The sequence below is a fragment of the Magnusiomyces paraingens genome (assembly GCF_902498895.1).
Source record: "Magnusiomyces paraingens strain CBS 517.90 genome assembly, contig: contig1, whole genome shotgun sequence".
NCBI lineage: Eukaryota > Fungi > Ascomycota > Dipodascomycetes > Dipodascales > Dipodascaceae > Magnusiomyces > Magnusiomyces paraingens.
In genome coordinates, this window is record NW_022474067.1 from 3,438,371 (window position 1) to 3,465,379 (window position 27,009).

The 27,009-nt window shown below is 39.1% G+C and overlaps 9 protein-coding genes across 9 annotated transcripts; 6 read left to right on the top strand and 3 right to left on the bottom strand.

Annotated features, from left to right (window-relative positions):
* Positions 1-65: 65 nt before the first annotated feature.
* SAPINGB_P001013 (uncharacterized protein) lies at positions 66-2,207 on the bottom strand (the record flags this gene model as incomplete). Its single annotated transcript, XM_031995736.1, has 1 exon — positions 66-2,207. One exon carries the CDS (start codon positions 2,205-2,207, stop codon positions 66-68), a length of 2,142 nt encoding a protein of 713 aa, XP_031851627.1.
* Positions 2,208-3,182: 975 nt separating this feature from the next.
* SAPINGB_P001014 (uncharacterized protein) lies at positions 3,183-7,791 on the top strand (the record flags this gene model as incomplete). Its single annotated transcript, XM_031995737.1, has 3 exons — positions 3,183-4,151; positions 4,242-4,421; positions 4,471-7,791. The coding sequence occupies 3 exons, from the start codon at positions 3,183-3,185 to the stop codon at positions 7,789-7,791; spliced, it is 4,470 nt and encodes a 1,489-aa protein (XP_031851628.1).
* A 248-nt stretch (positions 7,792-8,039) lies between these two features.
* SAPINGB_P001015 (uncharacterized protein) lies at positions 8,040-8,924 on the top strand (the record flags this gene model as incomplete). Its single annotated transcript, XM_031995738.1, has 1 exon — positions 8,040-8,924. The coding sequence occupies one exon, from the start codon at positions 8,040-8,042 to the stop codon at positions 8,922-8,924; it is 885 nt and encodes a 294-aa protein (XP_031851629.1).
* Positions 8,925-9,071: 147 nt separating this feature from the next.
* Positions 9,072-10,212, bottom strand: SAPINGB_P001016 (uncharacterized protein; the record flags this gene model as incomplete). Its single annotated transcript, XM_031995739.1, has 2 exons — positions 9,072-10,126; positions 10,188-10,212. 2 exons carry the CDS (start codon positions 10,210-10,212, stop codon positions 9,072-9,074), a joined length of 1,080 nt encoding a protein of 359 aa, XP_031851630.1.
* A 309-nt stretch (positions 10,213-10,521) lies between these two features.
* Positions 10,522-11,782, top strand: SAPINGB_P001017 (uncharacterized protein; the record flags this gene model as incomplete). Its single annotated transcript, XM_031995740.1, has 2 exons — positions 10,522-10,852; positions 10,911-11,782. The coding sequence occupies 2 exons, from the start codon at positions 10,522-10,524 to the stop codon at positions 11,780-11,782; spliced, it is 1,203 nt and encodes a 400-aa protein (XP_031851631.1).
* A 67-nt stretch (positions 11,783-11,849) lies between these two features.
* SAPINGB_P001018 (uncharacterized protein) lies at positions 11,850-13,442 on the bottom strand (the record flags this gene model as incomplete). The annotated part of the gene is made up of 3 exons (XM_031995741.1): positions 11,850-12,890; positions 12,941-13,189; positions 13,254-13,442. 3 exons carry the CDS (start codon positions 13,440-13,442, stop codon positions 11,850-11,852), a joined length of 1,479 nt encoding a protein of 492 aa, XP_031851632.1.
* A 1,723-nt stretch (positions 13,443-15,165) lies between these two features.
* SAPINGB_P001019 (uncharacterized protein) lies at positions 15,166-17,916 on the top strand (the record flags this gene model as incomplete). The annotated part of the gene is made up of 2 exons (XM_031995742.1): positions 15,166-15,364; positions 15,443-17,916. The coding sequence occupies 2 exons, from the start codon at positions 15,166-15,168 to the stop codon at positions 17,914-17,916; spliced, it is 2,673 nt and encodes an 890-aa protein (XP_031851633.1).
* Positions 17,917-19,133: 1,217 nt separating this feature from the next.
* On the top strand, positions 19,134-22,304 carry SAPINGB_P001020 (uncharacterized protein; the record flags this gene model as incomplete). Its single annotated transcript, XM_031995743.1, has 1 exon — positions 19,134-22,304. The coding sequence occupies one exon, from the start codon at positions 19,134-19,136 to the stop codon at positions 22,302-22,304; it is 3,171 nt and encodes a 1,056-aa protein (XP_031851634.1).
* Positions 22,305-25,266: 2,962 nt separating this feature from the next.
* SAPINGB_P001021 (uncharacterized protein) lies at positions 25,267-26,985 on the top strand (the record flags this gene model as incomplete). The annotated part of the gene is made up of 1 exon (XM_031995744.1): positions 25,267-26,985. One exon carries the CDS (start codon positions 25,267-25,269, stop codon positions 26,983-26,985), a length of 1,719 nt encoding a protein of 572 aa, XP_031851635.1.
* Between the last annotated feature and the right edge of the window lie 24 nt (positions 26,986-27,009).

Here is a 27,009-nt window from a genome sequence, read left to right on the forward strand (position 1 = left end):
ATAATGCAAAAAATTTAAAAGGAAAATGGAAAGAGTAATGGGCGCATGAAAGTTATGGGAAAAATTTACCGTAAAAACTCCAGAATGTCCATTTCACCTTCACTTTCGTCGTCATCTCCATTACTCTTTCCCTTATCTAAATCTACTCGTCGTGCCGTAGTGGTCATGAAAGGAGTATCTGATGGAATAACTGTAGGCCTGCTGAGCGGTGAGGGATCTCCAGGCAATGCTCCACGTCGATTTCCAATATGCAAAAATGATTTAAAATGCGGTGATGATGAACGTGGCCGTCTACGCTCTCCAGAAGATCGGGGTGAGGTCGATGGAAGTGTGCAGTGATGATTGTGTGGATGGTCTCTCGTTGGAAAGATAATTGGCGGTGCAAGAGGTCGGAAAGTGGGAACTTGTGGCTGATTTCCATGTGGGTAAGTTACGTCGGTTGAGTTAGACAAATCTGAGCCCAAAGAAGTTTGGCGTGCTTTGGCTATTTCAGCCTCTGGTTGCTGAATGTTCGATGCTGTACCAGAATAATGCTTTATCATATGAGTTGCCGTAGACGTGGTGGCTGTATCGTCATGATCATAATCTAGGATGCTCTTTTTATCCATGTATGAAAGCACAGTTTGATGTAGGGTATTCTTGTTACTCGACTTGGTATGCTGGTGGCCGGGTACATGAGCTGTATTTTGCGTCCCGCCGAAAACATTGGGATCCGAGAACCCAGTTCTATTTTGATTTTTATTCCTGATAGTGTTTGCTCGGTTCATTTCTTCTCCATAATACATTTCTTTGGCCAATTCCATATCGGAGTCTTGGTCATAATACTTGTCTTTGAAAAAGCACGGGAACACACGTGCTGCATTCTCACGAGTAAAAATGACTTCTTTACGATCTATCCATGGCTTTTCTCGAATGCAAAAGGCGACAGTATCGACGACACAGTTGAACGGTTGCATGAATGCCGCAATGGCGCCTATCCAAAAGACACCGCCATGGTTGGTCATGGTTTTGTATTGTAGGACGTGGACAGCAAATGGAGCCATCCACAAGAAAATATACGCGACAGGGTACACAAAAATGGACCGTATCTGGCGCTCAATCGCGTTGCGGCGCAGCTGAAAATTTGCCATACTCTCTCTTTGAAATGCACGTACAGCAATCATAGTTGGATCCATGTCAACTTCGTCATCTTCGCTGTCGTCATATCTGCGTGGCATTAAAAATCCAAAGCCTGGGAAATATGAAATGAAAGTAAGAAGCGATCGGCAAATCATCTTGTTCCACCGCTTTAATTTCAACTTTATTTTAGACTGATTTATGCGGGTGTTGGTGGAGGAGTGTGTAGTGGGATGAGCATGAGCACTTGAGCCAATAACCGAGCTCATTTCCTTTTTGCTGCTAGCAGCATTGCTATTGTCTAGCCATGGATGGGGCTGGATTTCCATATCTGAAGTGTCTAAAATATATGCTGTGTAATCGTGTCCTGTCAGTTCTGGATCTGCAGAATCAGCTTGAGAAGCCACAGCAGGGGAAGTCACTGAGTGATGTGCTGTTTGTGTTGATTTAAAGTCTTTGACCACCTTACGGTACTCAAGTTTAACGTAGATGTAAATGGCCAAATAGATGGCCAGAATTGAAACGATGATGATGTAACGTGGAGCCCAAGAAAGCAAAATGTGAGACCATAATGGTTTGACTGGGATGTAGCACCAGGTGACCATTGGTGCAAATGAGCGTCGGCCATTATTGATGAAAACTAGAGAAGCCATACCTAAGGGAACAAGAACATGGGCTGAATAAACCCAGTTCCTATATGGATAGAGACCGCCTTCGGGACCCGAGTTTGAAGTGAAGACAAGTAAAGCCGTGTGTATTGCAAGAGACAAGACGGCAAAGTCAGCGGCTTCAATAAAGGCCGATGTAAGGAAACCGACAATATCGCAAAAATTGACATTGTCATAAGCTGAAGGTACGTTTAACACTCGAGAGGGATACCAGAGCAGGACAACGGCCTTTCCAAAGTCGAAAAGCAACAGAAGTAAAATCAGATGATGCCGAAAGACCTTGACGCGCATGGAAATGTAAAGGTATAAAGCCAAGAGGCCAGCTGCAATGGAAACTGATGAAGCAGCCACCGAGAGCACGCGCATGACATACTCCTGATGCGCGGTGAAGTAAAGACCGGGGATAGAGTCCGAAGACGTCATGAGTAAAAAATCAAAGACGTGGAGACTGTGCTAATGATTTATGGTAAAACAAATTTTTACTTGACAGAAAGATTGGTGGTAATGGAGATTGTGGTAGCGGTGATGGTAACAGTGGTGCGAATAAGAAGAGAAAAGGGGGGAGGAGGTGGAGTCGGGAGAGGTGGGAAAAGTGAACGTAAAAGAAAGTTTCAAAAAGGGAAAGTAGTATTAAACTATAAGTAGATTAAAGCCGATGGCAACATCAAATCAAAGCTAAATAAATGACGGAATCATATATTGTACTAATCAAAGGTAGGTAAACGACGGGACATTTGCTTTAGGAGCTTTGAAGGTTTTTGTTCAGATTTCTTCTTTTTTTTTTTTTTTTAACTTGGAAGGATTTTTTGTTGCAATATTATTTTTTTAGGCAGTTCATCCATCCGGCATTTTGGAAAAAAAACAAAAAAAAAAAAAATGAAGACATAACGAGTTAGTTCTGCTAGTCTGTGTAGTATCCAATATGATATTATTATTGACAATTTTTTTTTCTTAATGTCACATCTTAAATTCTACTAATTTATGGATCTTTAGTTTTTACAAAAAATCTAATGTAATTCTTCTTTTGCTGATTCGACATTCCACAATTTGACCATTTTGTTCGGGTCTTGTTCGGACCCTGCCGAGGAGCGGCTTATTAGGCTTCTTTTCAACGAAGTCCTAAAAACAAAAAAAATAAAAAAGTAAAATAAAAAAAAAAAATTTCGTTCCAAAAATTTCGTTCCAAACATGCACAATTGAAGCCTTACAAGGCTGAAAATTCAGGTTAGGGTAAAATTATTACATTAAATTAATTAATTAATTAATTAAAAATATTGCAATAAGATCTTGTAGCTAATGTCAATTAACTATTAATTAATTAAAAACATCACTACCACCATTTAATCTTATCCCAACCATCATCTCCAACCCTTTGTCTGAAGAAAACTTCTACAAGCCATGTTTTCTCAGACTGGGAACTTCCAGCAACAGGGATCCGGAGGCCCCAGCGGTGGAAGATCTGCAGGCTTTGGATTCAACAACAATAACAACAACAACAGTAACAACCAAAGTTTTAATAATGGATCTACTGGGGGCCCAGGCTCTGCTTTCTCATTTTCATCTTATAATCCTTTTCAAGCTGCAAGACAGCAACAGCAATCTACCCCAGCCACTACAGGTCCCATAAATCCATTTGGAAATACAGGAACAACGACGGCATCTACTGGATTTTTAAATAACAATAGACAAATGAAGCCCCGGCGATCAAAAAATATGTCTATGACGTTCAATAATGGTGTTCCTAATGCAGCAAATAATAATCCTTTCGCTAATAATTCTAACAATAGTCCTTTTACAAATAAAACTAACAGTCCATTTACTCGAACTAGCTTTAATAATAATAATAATAATAATAATAATAATAATAATAATAATAACAATGATAATAATATCATTAACAATACCAGTACTAGTACTAGTACCAGTAACAATAATAACAATAATAATAATCAAGGACAAGGACAAGGACAAGGAAGGAAGCGTGGTAGTGGGCGTGGAGGTCGTGGACGTGGAGGCAACCAAAATTTTTCTTCATTTACCCACATTAATACACAGCAGTCTTCGATGTCTACCCCACAAACTCAACCAAATCCTTTTATTTCTTCTCCGCAAATTCAACAGACTCCGTTCATATCATCACAACCTTCGCAGGCTCTTTGTTCAACGCCAACTCTTCCTACACCTTCAGGCTTTAAACAGCGTCAAAGAAATCCCAAAGTTCCACTACCATTCCTCGTAGAAGAATCTGCATCTTATACAAATATTAACCGCACTCCTGATCCATGGGATATGAACAATCAAAAGGAGCTTCTTCGAACTGAGCAGCTTCAGTATTCTGGTGTTGATCTCGAAACTCTCTACAAAAAAGTAAATGTCAATGTTCAAATGATGTTAAATTCAGTTACCACAGTTTTATTTCCATTCTAAAATGTATTGATTACTAACTTTTTTTTTTAGATGCAAGAAATGCGCGAGTTTGAACGCAAACAAATGGAAGATAAAGGCCTTGTCGACAAACAAAATGTTAGAAAAAATTTAAAGGACGCAATTGTCTTTATTGGTACATGTGAAGACATGTGCCCTACATTTGAGCGTGTCCGGAGATCTTATGAACTTGATACAAAACCACAAGAGCGTGTAAGTATAATTCATGTTGCTTAAAAAAAATCCATTAACATAATTTCAGGGTCCCAATGGCTATGCAACGCGTGAGCTTGCAGTAAAAGCATTTTCTCGACCAGCTGCTGGCCAACCACCACCCCTTCCATCAGACGTCCGACCACCGAAGGTTTTGGTATCTTCTTTAAAATATCTTATCGACAATGTAGTCCCTCAGTTGCCCAAGAGTCATACTTTCCTTTGGGACAGAACGCGCTCAATTCGACAAGACTTTACTTACCAAAATTATATTGGTCCTGAGGCGGTATTATGCAATGAGCTTATTGCACGAGTACACATTGTATCTCTTCACATTATGTTGACTTCTGATGTGGAATATTCAAAGCAACAGGAGCTTGAACAGTTTAACAAAACTTTGCAAACTCTTTCAGAACTTTATGCCGCAAATAGGAAACTTGACCCTAGTTTTCGTTCGCCAAACGAACCAGAATTTCGTGCATACCAGTTACTTAGTCATATAAATGATACTGAAACTCTCATGCATATTCAGGCTCTTCCTTTTGATATTTTAAGAGATGCTCGTCTACAACTTGCATTAACCTTGCGATCTCTAGTTCAACATGTCTCTAGAAACAATCCAGACAATGCATTTAATCTTTTTGCTTCATTTTTCAATACATTAGTCAAAAACACTTCAATACCCTATCTTTATCTTTGCCTTTTGGAAACACATTTTAGCGACATTCGTTCAAATGCTTTGGCTTCTATGGCACATGCATATCATTCTCGTGGAAGCCCGTACATTGTTCCTCGCTTAACATCGATGCTAGGCTTTGACAACGATTTAGATACAATCAGCTTTTGCACAGACTATGGCTTAAAGGTGGTTGATGATGCTCAAGCAGGTCAGTGTATTATCGTCACTATTGATCCTAAAAATCTTACGCCTTCCACTTCAGCGGCAAAAACGTATAAATCGATTTTTATTGACGCCAGAAAAGGCCCCAAGACTTGGTCGGCCTGCATTTACAATGAAACCAGTGGACTTGTTCCTACAAAACCTTTTGTTTCTGTAAAAGCAACCCAAGCTATGCAACAAATGAAGCCTCTCAGCACAGGGTTTTCGAACAATACAATCAATAGTAATGCTGCAACTTCATCATCTCTAAAATTTTCCTTGACACCCAGTGTTCAGCTTGGAGGTCCAAACCAGTTTGATGGAATGAACCAATCTACTTTTGTTTCACCGACACAACCAAATGTATTTAATGCACCAAGATCATCAAATGCATCTCAAATAAAATCAACTATTGGTGGGAGTTCTACTTTTGAAAAACCGCTTTCAGTTCAACCAACTTCATTTTCATTTGGACCTACAAAAACGGTTCCTGCTCTATCTTTCTCTGCACCAACCCCTTCACCTGCACCCGCTTCGGTTACAGCTGTTCCTATATTTAACCCATCGGCAACTTCATTTTTAACTAACAAATCCAGTCCACTTTCTGCAACACAAGATGAAAAACCAAAGACTCCATTATTTTCTTTGAACGAACCAAGAGGACAATCTAAACCTTTTTTTACTGATTCTCCCAAACTAAATATCAGCTTCAATAAGAATATTGTGAATCCAACCAAAGAAGCTGTGGCACAGAAAGTGCCCGCAGTCGTTCCTCCACAGCCAATCATTATAGCAAAATCAAAACCCAAATATTATTATGATGATGAAGATATTCATTCAGAAGCTAAAAAGCTTTTGAAAGCCTTTGTTGTTAGAACCCTTAGGGAAAATATCATCCCTGGAGCATGGAAACAAGTTCAGAGAGAACGTGCTGATAACATCAAACGCAGAAATGAAGCTTGCAAGAGTGAAATGAAAGACATGATTCATGAACTCTTAGTCGAGGAGGCAATGGTTGCTAAGGCGAAACAGTTTGATTCTTTACGCCTTAAACGCTTGGCTGTAAGATGTATTTCGGACGCGGCATACCGGGCAGTTGTTAGAGCCGAAGAAAAGGAGCGCAGAAAGGAAGAGTACCTTCACATTAAAAATCAACTGGGGCGACCACGTATGATTTCATCACCAACTCCAATTTCAAGAAGCTCCCGTGGCTCAGCTGAAAAATTAAGTGACTTTAATATTAGCAGAAGTGATACCAACAATGATAGTACAAAGTTGCGGCTTTCTGGTAGACTAAATGATTCTACAATACAAACACAAGAACAAATCACGGCAAAAATAAATCAGGCTCAACAAGTCGCCAATCGTTTATGGAAACCATTAGATCTAGCTACATTGAGTCTTCCACGATTAGAGCGCTCTCTAAAGTCACAAGTTCATCTTTATGGCAAAACTAAAGTTATTCTTTCTTGCTTTTGTCGTGATTGGGACTCGGTGGCTGGAAAATGGATCAAAACAAAATTTCAACTTGAGGGACCGGAAATTTCAAGTAATTCCGGAACCACTGTGCTGGAAACTCAACAACTTCGAGACGACGATCTTTCATATCGGAATTTGATACAATTAGCCTTTGTCTGTGGTTTAGATGATGATGGTCGACCAGTGGAACGAAATGCTGAGGAAAGTATTTCTCAATATGATGCAGCAGCATTGGCTGCAATTTTACAGCGAGTAATTCCAAACTCTCTTTTTAAAGTACAACTACTGATTGTTTCATGGACAAATCTTTCTGAACAGGATGTTCTAAGTCTTTTAAAGATTAATGACTTGAAGAAGGAACTCGCATCGATAACCTTTTGCTCTATTCCAAACACATCGCCAATCAGCCAAGGAAAAATATCTGATCCAAGTCAGGAGCTTGAAGATGCAATTGATTCTATGACAGCTCAGTTTTCGGCTCTTCCATCGATTCGAGGTCAAGAGGCTCGAGACCGAGAACAAATTCAGAGACAAGCAGAACGTCGCGAACGCCAGAATCGTGAACTTTTAAAAGACCAAAATTTGTTAAATTCTGTACAGGAACAACGGTTTCAACAAATCCAGGGTATGAAATGGCTTAATCAGTTTAGTGTTCCAGTAATTAGTCCAGGGAATAAGCGTAAGAGAGTTATGGTAACAAATGAGGCGGTTAATGGATTCACCCAATTTCCTATACCTGCTTCCCAAGTTTCATTACAACACGCGGAACTTGAAAATGTTGCCACCCCCTTGCGCCAAAACCAAGCATTCCAACTTCCTGACACCCCTGTTACGCCAATACAAATATCTTCGGAGTCTTCTTCGTCTCAGAATTTTTTTTCTACACCGCCTTCATCATCATCACTATTGCATGGTGATTCTGGAAACAGTATCCCAGTGCCCAAGAGTGTGCTGGAGCTGCAGGAGCTCACAGCATCTGTACTTAAACGGCCAAAGGTTAATCAAGTTTGAAAGGGGAGCAAAAATAATTTTGTATTTAATAATCATTAATTATTATGACATTTGTCTATATATATATATATATATATATTATTTTTTGTAAATTTTTATTCTATCGTAATTTGGTGACATTGTTGAAAAGAACGAGTTCTAATAGCCCAAGTTTGATGGCGAAGCCGCATACCTAACTTAATTTTTTTTTTTTTTTTTTTGGGATTTCTCTAAAAATACCTTTCCAAACACTTTCAATTCCACCAACAATGGCCAAAAAACCTTCCAAATCGGTTTCAAAACCAAAACCAAATATAAAATCAGAGTCATGTTCCGTATCGATAGACTGGCCTAAATCTCTTTCAGAGTTTAAGGTTAACTCATACCAACAAATCGAGACAGTGGTTTCAGGCATGATTTATGTTCTTCCGCACTTTTTCTCTCCCAAACTTTGCGACGATCTTATTCGATTTTTTGAAACGACGAGCAACCTGAATGAAAATTCCAGAGTTCCTTCTAAAAACAAATTAAATTTCACGACTACCGAAATGCCTCCGAAAAAGGATTATGCTGCACGAGTTAATGATAGAGCCATGGTTGAAGATGCACGATTGGCACGTTTGCTATGGATTCAACTGAAATCATGTCTCTTGTCAGAAAACACTTCTGAGTATTTCAATAATGATAATGAAGAAGAACTACCAAATGAAGAACGTGAGCAAAGAGAAAATTTCCAGGATTGCATAGGACTTAATGATAATTTACGAATTTATAGATACATTCCAGGACATTACTTTGGCCAGCACTACGACGAATCTGTGAAAGCTTCAGTACTGCCGCTTGATGGAACTCAGGTCAGAAAATCTGGTGAAACACACTGGACTTTACTAATATATTTAACTGGTGAAACTGAGGGCGAGGTTTCTGGTGGTGGAACCATTTTTTATCCTAATGAACATGAAGCCGCAACATATGGAAAAACCAATAGAACAAGCCAAAGTTCTGGAAAAAGCTCTGTAGTACACGTTAAGACGCAAAAAGGAATGTTGCTACTACACAAACATGGCGATGACTGTTTCTTACATGAGGGAGAGAAAGTGACAGGCGGTGTCAAATGGATTTTTCGTAGCGATCTTGTTTATCCATTAACATAAGATTCTTCAAAATATACATACAAAAAAGACAACAAAACGTAATCATACAAAAAATCAATAATCATTAAGAAAAAGCGTCATCAAGCATTATCTATCAGGCTCTAATTCATTTCTCCATCCATCAATTCATTTTTTTTTCTTTCGAATTTAAATCAATTCCTTGGCCTTAAGAACCTCAGCGATCAAAATACCCGAACCGGCGGCACCCAAAATGGTGTTGTGCGAAAGAACAACGAACTTAATGTCAAGAACTGGGTCTTCACGGACACGGCCAACACTGCAAGCATAACCGGCATCACGGTCACGGTCCAGACGAGGCTGGGGTCTGTTGGGTTGTTCAAAAACGTGGATAATGTTCTTAGGGGCAGAGTGGCAGCCGAGGTCTTGAACAGGGCTGCGGAACTCTCGAAGGGCGGCCTTGACCTCCTCGACAGAGGGAGGAGGGCTTTGCTTAAACTTGATGCTAAGGCACTCAGTGTGGCCATCAATGACAGCAACACGGTTGCAAGCAGCGGAAATCTTAAAATCCTCTTCAGGAATAATATCAAAAGAAACACCGTCACTGGCAATGTTGGCCAGAATCTTACGGGGCTCCCACTCGAGCTTGTCTTCCTCACCACTAATGTAAGGAATCAAATTGTCCAAAATGTCCATGGAGGAAATACCAGGCGAAAATCCAGCGCCAGAAACAGCCTGCATGGTGGTAACAATCATGGTGGTGATAGGACCAAACTTCTCTTGGAGAGCCTTAAGAGGAACAACCATACCGGCAGTAGAGCAGTTAGAGATGCAGATTTGGAAGCCCTTGCCTTGCTTCTTGAGGTTGGCACAAATGTCCAAATGCTCGGGGTTACAAGTAGGGACAACGAGAGGAACGTTCTCAGCACGGCGGTAGTTCTTAGCATTGGAGATGATAACAAGGCCAGCGTCGACAAAGGCTTTTTCGATATCACCAGCGTAATCGGCGTCGAGACCTGAGAAAACAACATCACATTCCTTAAAGTTTTCTGGGGTACACTCCTTGACAATCATGTCAGCAACCTTGGTAGGAAGAAGGCTGGCCTGCTTCCACTCAGCAGCATCGACGTACTTCTTTCCGGCGGAGCGCGAAGAAGCACCGAGAACAGCGAGGTCAAAGTCGGGGTGATCGGCCAGGAGCTGCATAAAGCGCTGACCCACACTGCCTGTGGCGCCCAAAACACCTAAATGATAAGAGTTAGAATCATGGAATGAAAGCAATTGCAGATAAAATCGCCTACATACCAGCTTTCTTGAGTTGAGAAGACATTTCTATGAAGTAAAGAAGAAAATGATTTATGGGAGAATGCTTGATAGCTTAGTTTAGCCAGCTTTTATAATCAAAAAAAAAAAAAAAAAAAGTCAGAAAGTAAAAAGACGTGAAAAAGGATTTTGGCCAGAAAATCTTTTTTTCAAAAAAAATGAGTCAAAAGGGTTAGGGTTGTCATATCACGACGCCACACTCCGGGGCTACCCAATTTTTTTTTTTTTTTTTGTTTTTCACATCACAAGGCCCAACCAAAAGTGCAATTGTCGGAGAAATCTCACCACACAAATAAAAAACTAAGTATAACTCAACATGGCGGATCGTCAAAACCCGGAACAGGGATTTCGCCCAAACGATACCTTCCCAGTCTCACAACGTACTCCTCATTCTACTCTTGGTTTACATGCAAACCGTCCTGCTACTGGACTACTAGCTAGTCGTCGCGGGCCTTTAGTTTCGCGTCAGGATCGTATTATTCAGTCAACAGACATTGACGCGTTGTCGTCCAAATACTCAGCATTTCTTAAAGGATACCTCCAAGACCCTTATCTCGAAGCAATTGTCAATGGCCAGAAGCATCTCAGTAGGCCCCGTGACCATGTGGCATCATCTTTTGTTGCAAAGTTCCCCATAATCAACATTGGTAAGCACGTTCTTGCGGCTTGTCTTGTGCTCACCAATCTAATTATTCTCTATCACAGGAAGCTACATTCGCAATTATGCACTCAACTTGATTGTTGATGATATGCTGGCTGCGGTTTTGCCTAAAAGTCCCAAATGCCAAATAATTTCACTAGGAGCCGGCTCCGATACCCGCGCCTTTAATCTGTTTGCCCAGCACGGTACTGACGATATCATTTACCACGAAATCGACTTTTCTATTACCACAGCAAAAAAAGTTGCCACTGTGATGATCACCCCAAATTTACAAAAAATAATTTGGCCATCGCTTGCTCAAAATGAAATCCCCACCTTATCATCAAGCGGCATCGAGCCCAACGACGAAATACATACCCCCCATTATCATCTTCATGCAAGAGACTTACGTGACATTACTTCATCAAGCGATTTGCTTCAGGGAATGGATCCTACATTGCCTACTTTAGTTATTTCGGAATGCTGTTTGTGTTACCTTCAACCAGATAAAACTGATCATGTTCTCGACTGGCTTTCATCTCATTTTACCTCCGGCCTTGGCATCGCAGTCTACGAGCCAATTGGGGGAAATGATTCCTTTGGTAAGGTTATGATTGAAAACCTTGCTTCTCGCGGAATTTCCTTGCCCTCTTTGAAAAAATTCCCCACACTTGAATCTCAAGTACAAAGGCTAGTTGATCGCAAGTTTACCCTTAATGATGGGCTGGCGGCTGCAAATGACATTTGGTCTATTTACGAGGACTGGATTCCGGAAACGGAAAAAATTCGCATTTCTAAACTTGAAGTTCTCGACGAGCTTGAGGAATTACGAATCTTGTTTCAACACTACTGTATCAGCTGGGCTGTCACTGATGGAACGAGTGATTCCGCTTGGGTTAAGGCTTTTTCAAAGTTTTCCTATAGGGCAAGAAATTAAGATACAAAAAAAAAAAAAATATGAGCATATATACAAGTTGTAGGTAAAAGGGTGAATAAAATTGTTTTTAAATATCACCCCCAAACCCAACGGGAATAGGCTGACTCTTGGGAACAATACCCATCACTTTATAGAGTCGACCCATAGCACCTCCAGATTTTTCAGTTAGTCTGTTATAAGCATCTTCCACACGTTTCTTTCCCTCAGGAGTGTGCTGACCTTGAGCCAGCACTGTAGCTCGGGCACCAATTCCCATAGTGTGCAGCCAATCGCCCTGCTCAGCAGGTCCGTAAACTGCCACATGATCACCATGATGTCTGGTAGCTGCAATTTTAAGTGCCTGGAAGTCGACGTCGGTGGACAAGTCACATTCACCTGGATTTTCAAAAGGGTTGACAAACTTGTGATCCTTGATACCACGTAGAGTGTTGATGGGAATGGTATCTGCTGGACCGTAATCAACAAACAACATAGCTCCTCCACGTTTGGGATTGATCTCATTGGGTACTATGTACGATGTAAGCTTTTCAGTAATGTCCCATGCTTCGGGACACACCTCAAACTTAGATCCTGGTGGCAATGACTCGTAACGGGGATGACTTTTGGGAATGATACGAGCAGCTGCACTAGCAATCTTGGAGGTAACAAGCTGGAAAACGGGTTTAGCATCTGCAGTGGAAGATTTCTCAGTAGACTTGATTACAGTAGTGTTGGGCAAAATAATTTGGGATTCTTGGGACTTGACATCAGGAACCATGTAATCCACAACCATTTCCCTCCATGACGACTGACGATCCTTAACAAGCATTGAAGAAGCTCCAGGATCATCAAGAACCTTTTCAAACTGTAAAATTGGTAACGCGTCAAAAAATTCATGTGCTGTAATAAAGTTAGAAAGTCCGTCATTAGGAATACCGCGAATGTCTTCAGTCCAGTAAATCGGGATACCGTAGTTTGTGACTGACTTCCAAAGTGACTTATCGGAAACTTGTTCTAAGGGAGTGCTACCGCAGAGCTTCTTGTGTTGCATTCCACGCAAAGTTGGACTAGCCTCCACCATGTAAATTTCTTTAATGGCATTGGCAAACGGGCGAAACGGTTTTGACGACTGACTTATTAGATAAGGATCTTTTTATGTTTATCAAAACTGCTACTTACTCGTAAAACATCCGACATAAGAGTACCACGACCAGGGCCAAGCTCCACCAGTCGGCAAGGTTGTCTATGTTGTTGCATCCACTGAGCCAAATGCCAGATACCAACAAGCTCGCCAAACATTTGGGAGATTTCGGGCGAAGTGACGAAATCACCACCCATGCCAAATGGGTCTTTGTTGATATAATAACCACCATGAGGGTTAGTTAGACATTGTCTCATAAACACAGCTAAAGACAAGGGGCCTTTTGCCTAAAATCCCAAAATTTTAGCATAAATTTAAACTGATTAACGCAAAAAAAAAAAAAAAATTTACCTTTATAGTTTCAGCAAGAAAAGTTCCAAGCTCATTTTCTGCAATGGGTTTGTCATTTTGAGGTTGAGGATTGGAAACTGTAGACTGTCTTGCAATCTGAAAACCAAATCTCGAAAACTGATACGGAAACAATCGAGTCACATAAGATGACTGAAGTCTTGTAAAGTTCCCTGTAAGTCGAACACTCATGATTTATAGTTTGGATTTTTGGAAGAGAAGGATTTTAAGACCCTTCTAAAGTGCAAATATTTTTTGCCAACTACCATTCTGAAATATTTGTTATGGTGGATATTAGAGAATAGATTATATGGAATTATGAAAAAAAAACTCAATTACCCACCTTTTTAAACTTGACAGGTATTTCAAGATCATTATTTGTTAACTTGTAAATTGATCATATAACAATGATTTTATTGAAAATCAATTATTTTTAGTCTTTAAGTGTTTTAATTTATTAAAAAGTTATATTAAAAAAAGGTTATGAAACTCTCCAAACTCCCGTTGGCGCTGTTCAACCGCATATCCACAATTGTTTCAAAAAAAAAAAAATGAGGTCTGGAATTTTTTAATTGACCAACGCTCTTTCTTTAAATTGGAAAAAAAGGCACCAGGGGATAACTTTTTTTTAAAAAAGTTTTGTTGTTTTCTTCTTTTAATTAAATGAATATGGAATGATTCCTAATAAACATAAAAGAAGGTGTAAAAAAAACAGCGTGATCTTTCGGGAATTAGGATTTAAGAAATTTTTTGTCATCAAACTCAATTATTTAGGTTAAATCATTTAAATCTTTGAAGCTTGATTAATCATTGTTTTTGAGATTTTTTCACCGTTTCTTTTTGGTTCTTGTGAGGTTATTAAATCCACGGACTGGCTCTCGTGTTTCATCTTAGATATGCTACCATCTTTAAAAGTGCGCAGCTATTATTATTAATGTTTAAAGAAAAAGTCCAAGTATAACCGATGTAAGATCTTTATTTCAATATTTTCAAAAATTCCCATTTATTTTGAAAATAAAGTGATTCAAGTTATTCATTTGTACATATGTTACTTAACATTGAAATCCAGGGAGCTCAAAAAATTAAGTTTCTTTCTCCAAAAAACTTTTTTCGCTTATTTTTTTAAAGTTATTTTTTAATTTGATTTTAAATACATAATTTTTCATATTCTGATCAATTGAGATTCAGTTTTTATTTTTTCAATAAAAAAAAGTATCATCAAATAATACCCGGGAAAATAAAGAAACATAGTCATCATTGAAAAACCGGGGGTATTCATCACTTGGTTCCTGTATATTCACGAGTTCATATAACATTACTGTAAACGTCGTAAAAAAGTATACAAGAGCAATCCCAAGGAAATGAGATAAAATCAATTAATAGCGAGTTTAGGCTGCGGTCTATTTTCTTATTTATTTCATATTAATTAAACAAGAAATGGCCACATTTTATTCTGCATAAAATTAACATCTAAATAGGAAAAAACGCAAATGAACAGAGCTTAAAAAAACTATAATTACATTTTCCATACTTTTAAAATCAAAGAACCGAGTGTCTTTTTTTTAATAAATTTATATATCAAACTTTAATTAGTGTCAACTTTGTGTCTTGGGTGTTTATATGTTTTTACTTAGATAAAAGTAATTTTAAAATTCCAAAAATGAATGCAAAAATGTTATCATAGCTATTTTGCGATTTCCCAAAACATAGAGGATTAATTTTTTTTAGAATAAGTTTAAATGACTTTTTTGTCGATTAAACATAATATATAATACTCTCACACTGCTCTCATTTTTTTTTTCTTCAAGAATAGATTTTTTTTTCTTACCTTCGCGATTTTTTAACAAAAATTGAAATCATTTTATTTACCCTCAAATTTTTTTAATTGAATGAACAATATTAAAGTAAATATAAAATGGGAAATCAGCACTCCAACTTAAGGTCGGCAACTACTAGCACAGTTCCAGTATATGAAGAAAAAAACCATGAATTTTCGTTACATGGATATGATATTATGAAACCTTTGGGAGAAGGATCATATGGCAAAGTTAGAGTAGTTAGACAAAAAAAGGACGGCAAGTACTATGCTTTAAAGTACGTTGATAAAAGACATGGTAAGTTTTTTATTATTAAAATATGCATAAATATGAATGCTATTTTTGAATGAATTAAATGTTAACAAGATGATAAAGCTCCAATTGTGATTCGCACTATATTAGAGGAGAGAAAGGTTCTTTCAAAAATACGGCATCCGTTTATTTGCAATCTTAATTTTGCATTTCAAGATGAAGCATTTTATTGCCTCGTACTTGACTTTGTCGATAGTGGAGATTTGCGACATCACTTGGAGCGATACACATTTTCGGAGATGACGATTAAACATTGGATTGCGGAATTGGCATGTGCGGTAGACTATCTTCATGAGCATAATATTGTGCATCGAGACATTAAGCCAGAAAATATATTGATGAGTTCTGAGGGTCATGTATGTTTGGCTGATTTTAACATTGCTCGTGAGCTGACATGCCGACGTCCAGTAATTAATGGGGTATCGGGAACTTTTAACTATCTAGCACCAGAAATTCATCGTGGCCAACCGTACACAGAACAAGTTGACTGGTGGGCTCTTGGTGTTGTTTTTTATGAATGTATTTACAAGCGGGTGCCATTTCGTGTTCGGCACCGATCGGAGATTTTGGCTGTTATGGATGCTGGATTGGTATTTCCAGAAACCGATCCACCCGTGGCAGTTTCTTGTAAACAAGGTATCTGTGCATTGCTAAATATGGAACCATTTTTAAGAGTGACAAATGCGGAGGAATTGTTTGCAGTTGAATTTTTTGATGGCTACGATCGTGGTGTTCTTGAAGCTATTCCATATATTATGCGGACATCTGAACTTTCTTCGGATATATCTTCTTCTTCATCTCCTTTATGCTCCAATACATCGGAATCTTTAAACCCAACAGCAGTGGCATCCACGGCATCTATTCGTGTTCCGCCTATATACGATGTTGCTTATCATCCTTTTTTCAAGCAAGATATGGAAGAATTGAAGCATTACAGTGCTTGTCAGGCGGCCAAAGATGAAATGAGGGGGGAGTATCAGAAGTGGTATTCAAAACAGATACAAGTCAAGATTGAGCGACAACGGCGACAAAAAGAACAAAACATGCGCAAAGAACGGGCCAAGCAAAAATTAGAGCGTGATATGGAGAAGATTGAGAGGAGACATATGCTTGAGAATGTTCCACAGGTCGGAATCAAGCGTGCTGTTAATGTCAACAAGCTTTTTGAGGAGAACAAAAAGAATCCAGCAGTTAATGTAAAGGTTGCTGAGGTCGATAACTTTCCAAAAAAGCACAAGAATGTCGATGAGGAACTCAGAAAGGAGTACAAGAAGGAAGACAAAAAAGAAAAGAAAAAAAAGAAGAAGCAAAACAAGACTGGATTGAGCACCAAGTTATCAAAACTAGGTGCTGGTAGAGTTCTTGTAGTTTCGCTTGCCATGATGAAGAAAAATGCTGAGTTAAAGCGCAACAGCCGCCGCCATGAAAAGGAAGCTGCGCGTATTACAGAACAAGTTGGTGAACCTGGAGAGTGTACTATGACACGCAATGAGCAAGAAAAGATTGATAATTTTGATTTCCATAAATCACGGGTTCCTGTACCACGACAAGGCCCACGCGACGTTACACCTATTTGCAATCAACCGATTAAAAATTACCAGCAAAACCATCGCCAATATTTGACTAGTGGATACAATGGTTCAATAAACAGTGAGGAAAGCAATGGTACAGGTGAAAGTGGCTGTGGACCTTCCATCAATGTTCCCAAGTGTCCCCATGAAGAGGGGATGGAGCCGCGAGCACCGCAGGTTCTAAAGCATAAGCTAGACATTCAACGCAGTTTTGAGCCGTTTGACTACCGTGATTCTCGTGAATGTAGGTGTTCTACCGTTTATTGTGGACTTGGCGTTGCTGCCAAGCGGCTTGAAGAACGATCATTAGAGGTTTTGCAACAATGGGAAGAACTTAATAATGCTGGTGAAGGGTTTGAAAATTTTAGTGAGAGTGAGAGTGAGAGTGAAGTCAGCAGTAGTAGTAAGTGCAGCGGAAGTGATACTACAGCAGTGAATGATGGTCTTGAAAGTCAAACTGGATTTGATTTAAAAGTAGCAGCTGCTATGCGCAAGAGCCGGAGTGCTATGGAAGCAGCTATACTTGTGAAGGAGCTCAAGCCTATCAACAAAATGCACACTAAAAACAGCCACAGTTGCGGAGAAATTGTAACTGCTGCAATTGAACGACTAGCGGCTCAAAGTGGTGTGCAATTAACGGTAGGACGAGCTGTGAGTGCTACCAGCACAATGACAGCTAATATGACTGTTACCAGTGGTACAAGCTGTCCTGGGTCTATAAGTGGTCGCAGGCGGGTTCCTGGAGGACAGCAGCAACAACATCATCAACATCATCAACATCAAAGACACTCACGAGCTATTGCTTTACCGACCAAATCTACTGGTGCAAATATAATGCTTAATGGTTGCCGAGTGCAGCGAGCAGGTCGAGTTCCTAGTGGAAGCCTGCGAAGCAGCTATGAAGAGAGTACTGGATTGCCTTTGGGGGTTTTAGGGACTGGTCAGCAAGGCCGTGTAGTGATTTGATGATTATTGATATCTTCAGATATATACATACACAGCTACAGATATTTATATACATATATATATATACTTTTTCTATAAATTTAAAAATTCAAAGACTTTCCATATATTTTCAGATTCTTTCTCTCAGATTTTGGGTTGGGGGCTTGAATAAAGCCCAATTATTGCATTGGGTTACTGTACTTTTTATAAAATACCCTTTAAGGACAATGCAAATTTCCTTTTGGGGATTCTTAAATTCTTAAACAGGCTCACGCGTCAATTAAATTACTTTCTTAATAGCTGTTTTGGGAGTAGGTTCACTTATTTCGCTTAAAGCAACTTACTGTTATTAAGGCAATCAGTATAGCCCTAACCCTGAAATTCAGATGATCATGATCTTAGGCTCTATGAAGGACATCCTTCTAAATTAACAAATTTGTTAATTTGGAGGGATTTCAAATAAACTATTGGTATATATACCTTATCCCCCTTTTTTTTTTTTTTTTGCAATCAATTGAATAACTCGGGACGTGTTCTGGCAGGACTCAGGAGAAACTGCTTTACATAATCATTGAATGGAACTTCTGGGATTCTTGTTAATTGAAGAAACCTTTCTAAATTAAGCTTATGTTGCTTGGTAACCTCTTTTTAGTGATCCAGCCTCCAACATGACCGAATGGGGACCTGCAGAAACGGTTGTGGGGGGTGGTTCCAGCCGCATGTCATTGTCCCAAAATGTTAAAGGCTGCGGCGCTTATTTCCTGATGAGGAAAGTTGCCTGTGCCATCTATGGCCTTACTCAAGGCAGAAGACAAAATTTTTCAACAATTTGCTACAGTCCAGCCATCAAGAAGCGAAAAGCGGACAGTTGCCGACTAAGCTTATATAGTTGGGCGTATTTCCGCAGACGCGATGGAAGTCATTGAATTTTAATTGTTGTTTATAAACGAATTAAAAGCAATCCAACTTTGTTTGTTTAACCATACCTAGTTAATATATCAGTGATTAAAGGCCTTTGTGAAGCTTGGGGTATGTGAATATTGTTGCACTTGTTGCGTATGAAGTGAACTTGAAACCTGCTACTGTACAAGGAACTGATGGACAAAGAACATGAATGCCTAACTTCTGTTTCTTCTTTTTTTCTTCTTTTTTTTTTTTTTTACTTTTTTATCTTCGTATTTATTCTTTTCTTCATTCTCTATTCTTTTAGACAAAATCATTCTTGTTAAATAATCATCATGTCGACATTTTCAGCAAGCGAGCCTGATCCAGAAAAACTTTCCAAAAGGCTTACAGAGCTTCTAGACATACCAATATCCCAAAATTCATTAGCAGATATCGAATCAACACATTCTTCCAGTTTACTAGATCCCAGTAGCATTAAGATAAATATGAACTTACGACCAGACAATAGTGTTTACAACGGTTCTGTAGTCGGTGGAAGCTTAAGCACAGGCGACCTGCTACCAACAAATAAACCTAGCACGGGGTTAACCTCCACGCGACCCCCAAATCGACGCGCACTTTCAGGGGGAGATGGTGCTAGTCTCCGTAGTGTGTCGCGATTGCCGAGGCCTCCCCCTGTTCTTATGGCTGGTGAAAACCGACGATACTCGGTATCTCCACCACACTCCTTAAATTCTAATGTCACGTCAACATCGACGTCGTTAGGCAGGCACTCTATTCCTCGGTTTGAGCTCCCTGGAAGTGCAGCCGCTACAGACGTTATTTCTAATTACAGCAGAAATTCGCTTTACCGTGCTCTGCATAGTAAACGAAACTCTTTTTCTTCAGACAGCTCCAACTATCACAGTGACGATGAAGACGACAGTTCATCACTAGAGTCTGTTTCCGTGAATCCTGTTGCCGATACCTGGTCTACACGATATTTTAGCGCTACATCAGGGCAAGGGAATTCGCGAACATCCGCCTCTGTTCGTCCTGTGTTACCCCGTCGTCGTAGCAAGGCTTGTGACTCAATTTTGGACCCCTCAGACCACCTTCATAGTGCATTTAACATTCAGACAGAAGAATCTGGGCTTAATCTTGCCCAGGAACAGCCGGAAACCAGTTCTAATTTACCCATAAACGTTGCGGGTGGAACCGCAACAAGTTTCAAAGTGGAACAAGAACAAAATGTTGTGGAGCCAATGGGAGGAGACACACAAGGTCGCCCACTCGTACATATAAATTTGTCTCCCCGCTCCTCCTCCGCGTGCTCCCTAACTAATCCCAATACCAACAACATCAACAACAACAACATTAAAAATTCTAACTGCTCCAATAATAATAATAATAATAATAATAATAATAATAATAATAATAATAATAACAACAACAACAACAAGAGCGCCGCCATGACAAACAACTATACCGGCGGAGTCAACGCTGGTCAGCATCCAGGTGCCGATGACTATTATCTCAGCGGAAGCGCATATGCTCCTAGTGACAGTAGTGACAATATGCACCCTGGTTCGGCATCGTTTTTACCTGGGACATCTTCCTCAACTCACCTTGATCCGCAGCCCAACACTAGTTCTGCTGCGGGTGTTACAGCACATAGAACCCAGCCTGATTTTCACGATTCGCCAAACGTTTATGACGAGAAGGCTGTAGGAATGGGTGGCAGCGCCGGAGCCAGTGCTGGTGCTGGCACTGGTGCTGGTGCCGGAGGAGCTAAGCGTGGTGGCTTAGCGGGGGTTTGGTCTCGCCATAAGAAGCTGTGCTTATTTTTGCTTCTTTTAATTGTTATTATAATTCTTGTCGTCATTCTTGTCCCGATCGGTGTCGTCGTCGTTGCCGGCAATAAAGATGACAATAAAGACAGTAATAAGAATGCCGATGTAGCTGGGGCTTCAACAGCCTCAAGTGTTTCGGGCACTGCAACTGCAACTCAATCTTCGCACGCTACTTCTACTCCTTCAGCCTCTTCATTACCAGCAAATTTGAAAAACACTATTTACGATATTGATACATGGTTGGATACAACTGACTTCAACACGACATATACGTCTGAGACTGTTGGTGGTATTCCCGTTATGGGCCTCAACTCCACTTGGGATGATTCCGCTCAAGCAAATTCGCAGGTTCCACCTTTGAATGAGAATTTTGAATATGGAAAAAGACCCATGCGAGGTGTTAACGTTGGCGGCTGGCTTATTTTAGAACCATTTTTAACACCCTCATTTTTTGAAAAGTATAATTTGAGCCTTGGTATTATTGACGAATGGACATTGTCAGAATATGTTCGTGAAAATGAGGGGGATGATGCTTTGAAAAATCTTTTAGAAACGCACTATGCCACATTTGTCAATGAAACTACATTCCAGGAAATTGCAGAAGCGGGCTTAGACCACGTCCGTATCCCCTTTGGCTACTGGGCTATCCAAACTTATGACAATGACACGTTCCTCCCCCAAGTTTCCTGGCGCTATCTCCTTCGTGGTATTGAATGGGCTCGTAAGTACGGTCTTCGTGTCAAGGTTGACTTGCATTCTGTTCCTGGCGGTCAAAATGGTTGGAATCATTCGGGCCGTCAAAATCACCTTGCTTGGCTCAATGGCACTAATGGTGAACTGAATGGTAACCGCACTTTGGAACTTCACGCTCAGATTTCAGAGTTTTTTGCGCAAGACCGTTACAAGAATATCGTGACTATTTATGGTCTTGTCAATGAGCCGCGCATGACATATCTCAACGTTACCGTTGTTGACGACTGGACCGAAAAGGCCTACGATGATGTTGAAGAACATGACTATGATGGATATATTGTCTATGGCGACGGGTTTTTGGGTGTTGATGCTTGGAAGGGTGTTTTTAATCAATCTGATTTCCCCAAAATGGTTATGGATGTCCATCAATACACCATCTTTGATTCCTACCTCCTTCAAATGACGCATGCAGGGAAAATCAATTACGTATGCTCAGAGTGGAAAAACCAACTTAACCGTTCTTCGAATCCACTAACAGGCCATGGCTATACATTTGTTGGTGAATGGAGTCAGGCTGACAATGACTGCACACCTTATCTTAACAATGTCGGTGTCGGATCCCGCTGGGAAGGAACGTTTGACCCTGAAGTCATTGGCACCAATGCCGTTCTGACGCCCTCATGCAATGGGCAATCAGGCTGTTCTTGCACTGAATCAGTCGCCCATCCTAGTAACTACTCTGAGGCATATAAGACATTTTTGCTGCACTTTGCGGAAGTCCAGATGGAAGTGTTTGAAGAATACTCATGGGGGTTTATGTACTGGAACTGGGATACAGAAACTTACAATGCTACCCAATGGTCTTACAAAAAGGGCCGTGAGTACGGTATTCTTCCTCAGCTGGCCTACGAACGCTCTTTTAACTGCTCTGCCGGCACACCGGACTATGTTTCTTTGGGTCTTCCAGAGACTTATTAATTGACAATGATGATTGACGACGCACATGACACCAAAATATGAAAATAATAAAAAAATGAAAAATGAAAAATGGAAAATGAAATGAAAAAGAAAAAGAAAAAGAAAAAAAATAATAGAAAAACAATTAAAAGTAGTTATTATTGCTTGTATTTATAAACTTAATAAATAATGTCTTAAACAAATAATGAAACATGATAAATTTATAATTATAAAATAAAGACCTTGATTTTACTAAAAATCATGTCGATTTTAGACTAATCATGGGGTGTCAGAAAAATTAGTTTCTTCCCAAAAATCTTTAATACAGCTTGAAAAATTGGCCTAGTTCCATTTGAAGCTTTTGCGATTGCAGTTTTTTAATCAAAATTTCGATTTCAATCATTTTGTATTTAGCTTCAATATGTTTAACGTCTTTAATAAATAAAAAAAAACTAGATCGTCTAGGTTTTGTAGAAAGCTAATCTTATGCTTAAAGTTTTTCTGAAAGGGTTTCCAGAAATTTAAGTTAAGGTCAGCTTAGACTATTGCAATTAGGTTTTTTTTGTTTATTTTGAGCATTTACAATAGCAAAAATAAATAATCTCGCAGTAGTTTCAATTTGATTATTAGTATAAGGAAATGGAGTTTTTCTAAGCAATTAACACATTATGATTGTAGAAACTTTTAATAAATGTATAAGTTTATCTAATTAGATATTTTTCAGGGCCTTAGCCTTGCGGGACAATGTTTACAAATTTATCTTTATGTAATATAGAATATATATTTGATTTATTTTAAAATGATTGGAGATACGTATACAACAGCAAAAATCCCAAGGCTTGACAAAAATAATACGCAATTTAATGGGCGTAAAAAAATTTCTTTTCATACGGCTGTTTTCAAAGCTAGATATCACTTTTCAGCACAATTCGGGCTTTATGGGTCCCTCAATCAAAAGTTCAATGCGACAATAAAAAAGGTTTTAATAATTCATTCAGCAAGAATATCGAGAAAAAAAAGCTTATATAAATTTCTATAGACTGTTCGCATAATATTTTTTTTTTTCAAAAAAGTTTTTTAGCTTTTTCTTATCGAATTTCCTTAAAATTTATAAATACTTATCTCAGGAAATAGATATGATAATAAATTCATGGTTTTATAAAACTTTACAAAGATTTGTAGCTTCTTAGCGGTATTATTTTTTTTTACCAGCAATATGAACTCATAATAGTCCAGTGAACAGAAGTAGCAGAAGTCAATTCGCCCATTTCATGAGCCTAGTCTTAACAATCTGAGGAATATTAAGTATATAACACACATCATGTATTTCATAAACCTAAAAAATAAAAAAAAAATGACCTTAGAACAAACCAGTCCTGAAAAAAAAAATGTGGAGATTGAAGTATTGATAGGCCTCCATTTCACTTGGGTATCGCAACTATACTCGAAAAATACATGGCGTTCCCAAATTTTGTGCAATATAAAATAACAACCTTATTGTTTGTTTTATTTGAAAATTTTAGGATTACTTTTTGAAAATTTCTTAATAGATATGGATTTGGTTATTCTATCTGTTGGATTATGGACACCATTGTCCTAATAATTTTACAACTAAAGAGAATGAATAATTTACCAAATTTAGTCTTAATAATGCTATATTCGCGGATTTTAGGTTTACCTACATAATTTTCCTGATATCCGAGCTATTTTGCAGATGTTCTGTAAGCTTTAATAAATATTTTTTTTTTAAAATGTTCTAATGCGATTAAATTTAGTTAAAATAATTTTAAATTAGTGTTGAATATAACAATTGTTAAATAAGAGCTTAAATAAGTTAGATATTATGAACTTACAGGTTTCAATATTTTTATCTAAAATAGCAAATTTGTTGCTAATAGAGCAATAAAAATTATAAAATCTTAGAATTTCAAAATCATTTATACAGTAGTCATTTTATATGAATTACCGTAATGTTTCCAGATTAGCAGGTTTAACACAAATTATTTCAATTTTTTTTTCAATTTTTTAATTTTTGTTTTCAAAAGCAACAACAATCTTTGTCAGTCTACCAAAGAAAAATTAAAAAAAAAAAGGAGAAACTTGTTTTTAATATTCTTATTAATATAATTATAATAATATTTTTTTTAATACCCCCCTAAACTTCCAGAATTGTTTTTGATCTTTATTGAAGATGATTTTATGTTAAAGACGTTGGTTAGCTTTTCAGTTATGGTAGGCCTAAGCTACTCTACTCTTAACCACTTGCTTATATAATTTTTTATTATTTTTTTTTTCTAGGAAGAGCGCTTCCGCTTGGAATGTTCATTTTAAGTACCTCGTTTGACACGGGTCACCACAAACTTTCCATCTTTCTATTTCTGGGATTTTAAGAACCCGAGATAAGGAAATGGAAGCCAACCTGAGGACCTGTAAATAACTATTTTGGTCCATATCGCCGCACGCCGCACGCCGCACCGGAGAGTGCGGGGATACACTAGTGTCACTGGGTTTTTTGTAGATTCTCTTCCATAGTAAACTTTCTAGAAAAAAGAATTTCCAGCCAGCCAAACAGAAAAACACAAAATAAAACGACGTTTATAATACTTGAGTAAATGCTAGAGAGCAAAAAAAAAGAAAGAAAGAAAGAAAGAAAGAAAAGACTTTTAGATGTAACTCGGGTTGCTTCAAATTCTGGGAAAATCACCGGGTTGCGGTTGACACGCAGCCAGTCGCAACCTTGTTATCTAATGTCCCCCAACTCAAAATTATTAAAATAAAAATAAAAAAAATCCCCACCAAATTTTTACTTTTTTTTCTATTTTTTTTATATAAAAAAATCCCTTTATCCTAATGTTGGATTAAATTTTTTTTATCAAAATCTCCATTTTACTTCTACTCATCTTATTCTCCTTTAAACAGCAGTTTTTCTCTTTTTTCTTACCTGATTTAATCCAGTTCAACCTGTTATCAGCCCTGTTCAACCATGGTCTGGTACAATCTATATGTCATTTCCTTTACAGCTCCAGGAGCAGCAGACCCAAAGTCTTCCCACCACGCGATTCTGATTGTTCCTACGGCTCGATACACCTCCGACGACGCTACAGTTCCCGGACCAAGTGTTTACTTTTTGGAGTATCATGGGCTTATTTATGATAAGGTCACTGGTTCCCGTACTTTCCCACCGCAAACTTCATCTATTTTGGCAGAATATTATATTCCTAAAGATCTACCTAATATTACTGAAAATTCAGATTACGATGACGACAAAAACGATGACACTTGTAACTCGGAATTTAGTAGCGCAGTTTCAAGCCGATGCTCAACCCCAGCACCGCCTGTTTCCCCTCCTCTTATCTCATCTCCGGTGGCTAAAGATGGAGCAGCAAAACCTGGAGAGTCTGATACTGTGGATTCTACTTGTGCTACTAACCCCGCAGACGTTGCTGATACAGCTGCCCCGGGGAGGCCACTTATTCGTGCGCCACAACCAATTTCCTATCAAGACTGGTTGCTGCGTGCAACAGGCCACACTTCGACACAAACCTCTATTCAATCTAATTCAGAACCTACAAAATCTATATCTCCAAACTTGACTGTATCTCCAGCATCCCCAGCATCCCCAGCGTCTCAAGCTTCGGTCGTTTCGCCACCACGCACCCCAAGTCCAGCTCACACGCCTCTTCAGATACGTATGGAAACCCCTGGAACTCCAGAGTATCTTTATTTGCATGGCCCTGAGTACCCTATTTCAGGTTATCGGTTATTGGGTCGTACCCAAGATCCCGAAGGCATGGTGCATCAAGCGGAAACCATTACCAAAATGCTACAGGCTAATATAAACAAAAATGATATCGAACATGATAGAGAAGTTGGTCCAGAGGCTGGACTGTCTTGGATTAACAGTGTCATTGATTCCTGTATTTTACAGCGTATTTTTTGGCCATTGGACGAAACTGAAGACCGGTACTTGGATTTGAAAGCACTCGAACATCATAAATTGCCTGAAACTTCCCGGGGTCCTCGTATAATGGGACTTGGTCAAACAGAGCCTGAGACAGACGGAAAAAAGGATGTCCATGTAGCGGCAGTATCCTCGGTTAAAGCATCGTCACCATCTCGTCCGGCCCCAATTTCCATCCCACCTGCTAGTAAGCGTATTTTTGTGCGCAAAGAAGATCTTTCTCCAGTACTACAAGATTCAGATTATAAACGCCGTATGGCTCGACGCGAGGCACGTCGAGTGCGTCGTCTTGAAAAATCAAAAGCTGCTACTGTTTCTGCTTCGAAAAAGCATTCGCACCGACGATGGTGCGACCGGAGTCATGGTTCTGACTCCAAAGGTGATGATGGTATCGCCGATGGAGGGAAAACGCGGCATCATAGACATCATTTTTCCCGCTCACACCACCATTCCCGTCAGGCTCCTACCCCAACTGCTGCACTGGTGACGACTACGGCACCAGGAACTGCAGTGACTGGAGGAGGATCCAACTCGCATTTTGAGCTCAAGCATCATTTGTTATGGTTTGATCAGCATAATAATGATTCAGACAGTCGAGCTCGAACCCCTCGGTCTGAGTCGGAACCACCAAATCGAGTGCTACAGCCGAATTCTTCTCCTTCCCAGTCTCCTTCTCAATCACCTCACCGAATGCGTCGAATGCGCATGTTATGGGGCCGTTCCAAAAGTCCCTCAGAATAGATGTATATTTTGCTTTTTTTTTTT